This window comes from Centruroides sculpturatus, unplaced genomic scaffold (assembly GCF_000671375.1).
Source record: "Centruroides sculpturatus isolate CEXI.00-Female unplaced genomic scaffold, Cexi_2.0 scaffold1158, whole genome shotgun sequence".
Lineage (NCBI taxonomy): Eukaryota > Metazoa > Arthropoda > Arachnida > Scorpiones > Buthidae > Centruroides > Centruroides sculpturatus.
In genome coordinates this window covers 122799-128798 of record NW_019385302.1, presented here as the reverse complement: position 1 = coordinate 128798, position 6000 = coordinate 122799, and the positions used below count along the sequence as shown (strand labels likewise).

The window sequence follows — 6000 nt, the reverse complement described above, 5'->3', positions numbered from 1 at the left end:
GTCGAACGTCGAGCGCCGCTATTTTGTAAGCAGCGCTCGACGTTCGACGTTCACGTTTTACAGATGAAAACTTCGGCCGCAACTTCGCTATAATTCTGGATCTTCTAATCGTTTATTTCTTCAGTAAATTCTGCCTTTTATGAAAACATTGAAAGATTAATATGGTTAGAAGAACCGAAACGTTTCTCCATGGTTTTTTTTCAAAATGAAAGGTCACTAGAGTTTTAATTTTCTACTTAAAAAAGAAGACTGTTTTGGTTACTATTGTAAAAATATGAAGGAACCCGCGACTCGGATCTTTTTCGAAACAATTTTACTCCACGAATGATTAAATATATTACAGAAAAATTACAAAATTTAAGTAATTTTTTTAGCTCCTAATATTTTTCTTAATATATTATAAATATTGAAGCCATGCCATATTTTTAATAAGCAAATTTCGTTTATTTATTTTGAAATCATAGAGAAATGCCCTTTAGCAATTACAGTATTTGAAATGAAATTCCTAACGAACTAATTTGATTGTCATAATCCAATCAAGTATGTTAATATATTTAAGTTCGTAACTATAAAGAATTGTTGTGTATTAAATTAACATTTGTATTTGGAATATTATTCGAAATGAATTTTTATTAAGATCTCAAAGATGAGGAAGAGTTAAACAAGAAAAAAATGATTGCGATTTTCGAGTTTTAATGAATTCGATAACCTTAGGAGCACGTTTAAACATAAAATTGACTTGTTTTTTGAAACCGTGTCCTGTTTTATATTTGTGGCGTAGTAAACACTAGTATTGTGTTTTATTCTAAAGACACATGGCAAATTTTCCATCAAATTCCTTTATTCGACTCAACTAATAAAGGAATTTGATGGAAAATTTGTCATGTGTCTTTGGAATAAAACACAATACTAGTGTTTACTACGCTACAAAAATAGACTTTTTATAATGGTTTTTATTGCATTTTTATATGCTCTTTTTGTGTATTTTCTTAATTGATCAAGATAAAATCAGTCTGTAATTCATATTCGCAAAGCTTTCTAAAATATAATTTAATAAAATATTCTTACACATTACATGGCATTACCGTTAATAAACATCTGTTTGAAAACACGTTCATCGGAGATTACATATGTTTACGTATTGCTGTCTTGTATTTTCTATTACAAAATAACCCACGGTCCAGTTCTACGTTACTAATTGCAACTATTACGTAGGTGGTTTTTTTTTCTTCCTAAATCTTTCAGAACAATTACATACTTTTGAAAGCTTTTGGGTCTAGTTTAAGTTTGAATGAATTAACCTCCTTGATGTTCTTCAATTTATGTAACAATAAATAATTCAAGTCATGCAAGTTATATAATATTATAATGAGATTTTTACGCGATTTCTAACACGTTAAAAACCTTTGACACATTTTAAAATTTCTATTCGCTATACGAAGGATATTAATGTGGTAACAGTAGTTAAACTCTTGAAATATCGTAAAAATTTTCGCAATGGTGCAATAAATATGTCAGATTTTGAAAAATTTTCAATAAATTAATCTTCAATACAATTTATACTTTCAATTATTATTTTTTTTTATTTAAAAAAAAAAATCATAATTCTTCCTCTTAAAAGTGTTGAGATTGTCAAGATTAAACCATGCCTTTTACTTCTTAGAAGAGGAGGTAGAAAGAGAAAGATATAGCTTGATGTTGAAAAGTTATTTTAAAAAATAGAGGCCGAATATCGCGCAGAACAAAGGAATGAGATGAACAGTATTTTTATATCCGCTCCATACAAAATAAACAGAAAAAATCCTAATTGAACTTGAAGTCTATAATCACCAATTACGTAATCCATGAAGTAATGCTACAGTTTACATAAATTACACAAAATGAATCATCTTATTCTCTTTTAAACACGTCTATATTATTTATAATCACATTTCTATTATTATTATTATCATTAATATTACACTTTAAGCACGCTAAAGAATAATAATAACTGTTACTCACTTGAAGTTTGTGATTCCGGTTGACTCGAAACAAAGCTTGATAACTTATTATCTAATCTTTAAAACTGTTATCTCATTTGTTAGAATCATTTCACTTCTTAAGCGACGAATCTACACTAGAAAAAAGAGGTTGCTTCAACTACTTCTTCGTCTTAACGTTACGCAATACGATAGTGTCACGGTTAAGGCTACGCATAAATTCCTCTGTGGATAAAAGTGGCCATTCGCATCTTCCTTTAAATTTCGAATATGTGAGCGAAACCGGAAGTAATAACCGAGCGATGATTTTTTCGGTAAAATCCACATCCGGTCGGGATTCGGCGTGGTTTTTTCCAAAAAGATTCGGATTCCCCGTAAACGATCTAATTACACATTTCTACTCGCGTTTAGCCTAAATTCCGTCGGCCTGGATATTTCGAAACGGCACGACTTAAGCTTTCCAAGAAAACGTGATCTTAAGATATGTCGAACGAAAAAAGTAAATATTTGGAGAAATCGTCCGTACCATGTACCCATCTCGCTGTTGTCAGAAGGCGCGCTGTACATCGAAGAGACGAGTGTACGATGGCTAAAATTATTTCTTTACGTGTTTAAACTTAACGTAAAAGAGTTTCTTTCGTAGATCCGGGTTAAACGGGCGCCAAAGAAGGGATTAAAAAGTATAGAACGAAACGATTAAGGGAGTTAAATGGTTTCCACATTCGATAATTTCGGTGTTAATTTCCTCCAAACCCAATTTAGGAAAAGTGGCACGAAAACGAAATAGCTTAAGCAATCGGTTATGTGGGTCACGGGCCGCCTGAGGCTCTCCACCTCTCGATTTATCGGTTTGGACTGGCTATTCTTAAACCTCAATGTTATAAATAGATAAGTTAATGGAAAAACGTCCCGGATCCGATTATTATCTTCGAATTGTGCGTATCGATCTTCGTCTGGCGTCGTCTTAACAGCTCGATACGACCGGAAATCCATCGGAAGGACCGGAAACTATGCTGACTCCGGAAAATTTCTCCTCAGTTAAGTTTTACCGATGCAGCGATTATAAAACATTAAAATAAAACAAGAGAAGCGAAGGTATCACTTCCTCTCTCTCTCTCTCTCTCTAACACGTTCCTCCCGTTTATCCGGATGCACGGAGAAACGGAAGAATTACAGTCACAAAATTGCTAAGTACTAAAATTCGTGTAGATAAAACGATACGAAGTCATTAAACTCGTCTAAGGTCGAGTTAAATTGACATATTAAAGTGTATAAAACTCGGTTTTATTGTTGTAGAGACTATTTCGCTCCGAATTCTCAATCTTTAATGGTAGTTTACTACTGACAAAAATATATATATATAAAAGTTTGATAATGTATCATATTTCAAAACTAAAAGTTTTCGCAACAGCAAGGCAAAAGAAATATCACGAGAACATTGTTAAAACGTTTGGATTTATGTATGTGAATCGTACTTGAATCAATGGAGTTTTTTCCAGGATACAAAACTAATCAGGATGACAAGAAATATAAAATCTGTAAATCATCACTTCAACGGTAATACAACTGGCATAAATCATAGTATTTAATTCGTTTTTTCTAGCCAATGACAGAGATTAAGGAAAACTTGCCGATAGCTCAGGAATGTTTCTTTTTGATAACGAAAAAAAAGGGAGCGTTAGGAAACGTAATGTCCTACTTTCAAATGCTGAATTAAGAAAAAAACAATCTTCATTTATAAATGTTTACACAATGGCGACGTAAGACGACACTAATTTGCAGTTTAAGACATACGTAATCGTTAAAACATATATCTTCCAAGGTTTTGTAGGCATTTAACTGAATAGAGATAATTTTTCTAGGCTAATGAGTGTTTATGGATGCGCATTGAGAAAGGACAAACGTGAAAGAAACCATTGTAAGTGCCACATAATTTATTCTGATAATTAACATAATCAAACAGAAGACAGCCGTCGGTCTTAAATAGAAAATTTTACATCCGACGACGTTTATATGTACAATTTTAAGTTGGAGGACGATCGCCAAACGGTAAGAGGAGCGCAATGAAGAAATTTATTTATTTAACTTCCAACCGCTAATTTACAACTTAAGAATTTTGGTATCAAAGTAGAAACGTTTGATAGGGTGAAAACAAAAAAAATGTTGCGCTACTTCCTCAGATCCACCACTATGGCCTTCGTTCTTTCGCTCAGCTCCACGTGACTGCATTCCTACAAAAAGGGGAAAAAAACAAGTTAGTGAATATGCCCTACTTTCAAATCTTAAGAAAATTTATTAAGTCTTTTCAGCAGAGACGTGTTTAAAAATGCATTTATTACCTCGTATAAGGGTGGCTCCTTAGGATGAGGATGAAATCCTGATTCTCGACAGTTGGCTATGTAATCTAAGCCATAATCTTGAGTCAAGGAAAACATTCCTGTCCTATAAAATAAAGTGTAAATGACTAAAAACACGTTGGATTTTCATATTTAACCAAGTGAGAGAGAGTTCAGATGACATGAGATATTGCTCTGTACTTTTTAAAGATAACCATGCTTATGTTAAATATATTCTACAAATTACTGAAATGCTTTTTTTTTAATACAAACCACTCAATAACTTTTTAATTTTTATTTAAAATGAGCATCCAGTTTACAGTGTTTATTTCATTGAATGTTTATAAAAAAATTTCAAATTTTACTGGAAAAGTTTACATTTTTGAAGAAGAATCCTAGATCAATTATTATCATCCTAATTTAGTAACACTGGACTCATTATTAAGGAACAGGTGCTATCAAAAATACATAAATTTACACTGCAAAATCCATTAATTCTTTACTTAAAATCTAGAGAAATTCAATTTATATATGTTCTCAAACTTGAGAGACTTTCTTTGCAATTTTCTTTTAAACATTTTATCCTAATAACATAATTGTGTAAAAAAACTAAATAAAATATTATTTAAGAAATTATTAAAAAGTGTGATATCATTTCCTCTTTGTACATACAGGATATACTTTATTAACAGGAATTGATAATCATCACGTTTTTTTTTTTTGCTCAGTTTCTTTGAAATGAAGTATTTCTGTACAGTTATACAGAAAAATGTCATTTAACTTCAGTACAGGAATATGAGAGATCAATCACCTTGCATAAAAATTATACACATTTTTTATATTCCTTAATAATAAAGTTACAATTTTTATTTTTTCTCCTCCACTCAATCATGCAGATACTGAGGCCTTGGTCTCTGTAAATACGACTGACCTCAGACTATTGCATACCACAAAGACCAAAAGGCTTCTAGGCCTTTTGGTCTTTCTGGCATGAAGGCAAGACAACTTGTTTTTAAACAAGTTATTATGAGTTTGGCAGTTACAAAGAGACAGCCAAATGGTGAGGGATGGTGTTTAATATATCCAGGCTAGATTACTAATGAAAAATTCCTTGAGATTTCATCCAGACCCAAATTCAAGTCCCTAGAATAGCAAGTGTGTATCTTAGCTGCATCATCACCTGGCTCTATTACAATATACATATATGTATTATTTAAAACAAATAGTCATACTTTAAAAAATATAATTCAATTATTATTATTACTATCATCACTTATAAAATACTGTATTGCCAATTAGAATTTACTGATTTATTTAATCAGTCAATGAAAAAAATTTTTTACTTTATACAGAGAAAACTGCATAAATCATATACTATCAGAGGAAACCATGTTTGATTAGTTTAAAAATTATTTCTTAAAATTTTAATTCTGTAATGCATTTATAGCTTAATTTTGTTCCTATGTAGAAACTTTAATAAATATATTGATATACTATTCCTTTAATGTATTTATTTATGCCACATTTACACATATATCAATATACAGGGTGTCGGAATCATATAGCAACATGGGGTAGGAAATGCTTTCCCGACGTGGTAGATGGCATTGCAGATGTCACATTTGGCCAACGTGGTAAATCTGATGCAGTGGTCCCGTGCGTTGGCCTGCTCGGTCACCAAAACT

At 31.6% G+C, this 6000-nt stretch overlaps 1 protein-coding gene across 1 annotated transcript in view; it reads right to left on the bottom strand.

Annotated features, from left to right (window-relative positions):
* Nucleotides 1-3898: 3898 nt before the first annotated feature.
* LOC111637377 (STAM-binding protein-like) overlaps nt 3899-6000 on the bottom strand; it is a 69352-nt gene continuing 67250 nt past the window's right edge. The window contains exons 13-14 of the mRNA XM_023382852.1: nt 4319-4421; nt 3899-4210 (exon numbers count right to left, since the gene is read on the bottom strand). Coding sequence (XP_023238620.1) covers nt 4148-4210; nt 4319-4421 — 166 coding nt within the window. The 3' untranslated portion in view covers nt 3899-4147. The remainder of the gene's footprint in view (nt 4211-4318; nt 4422-6000) is intronic.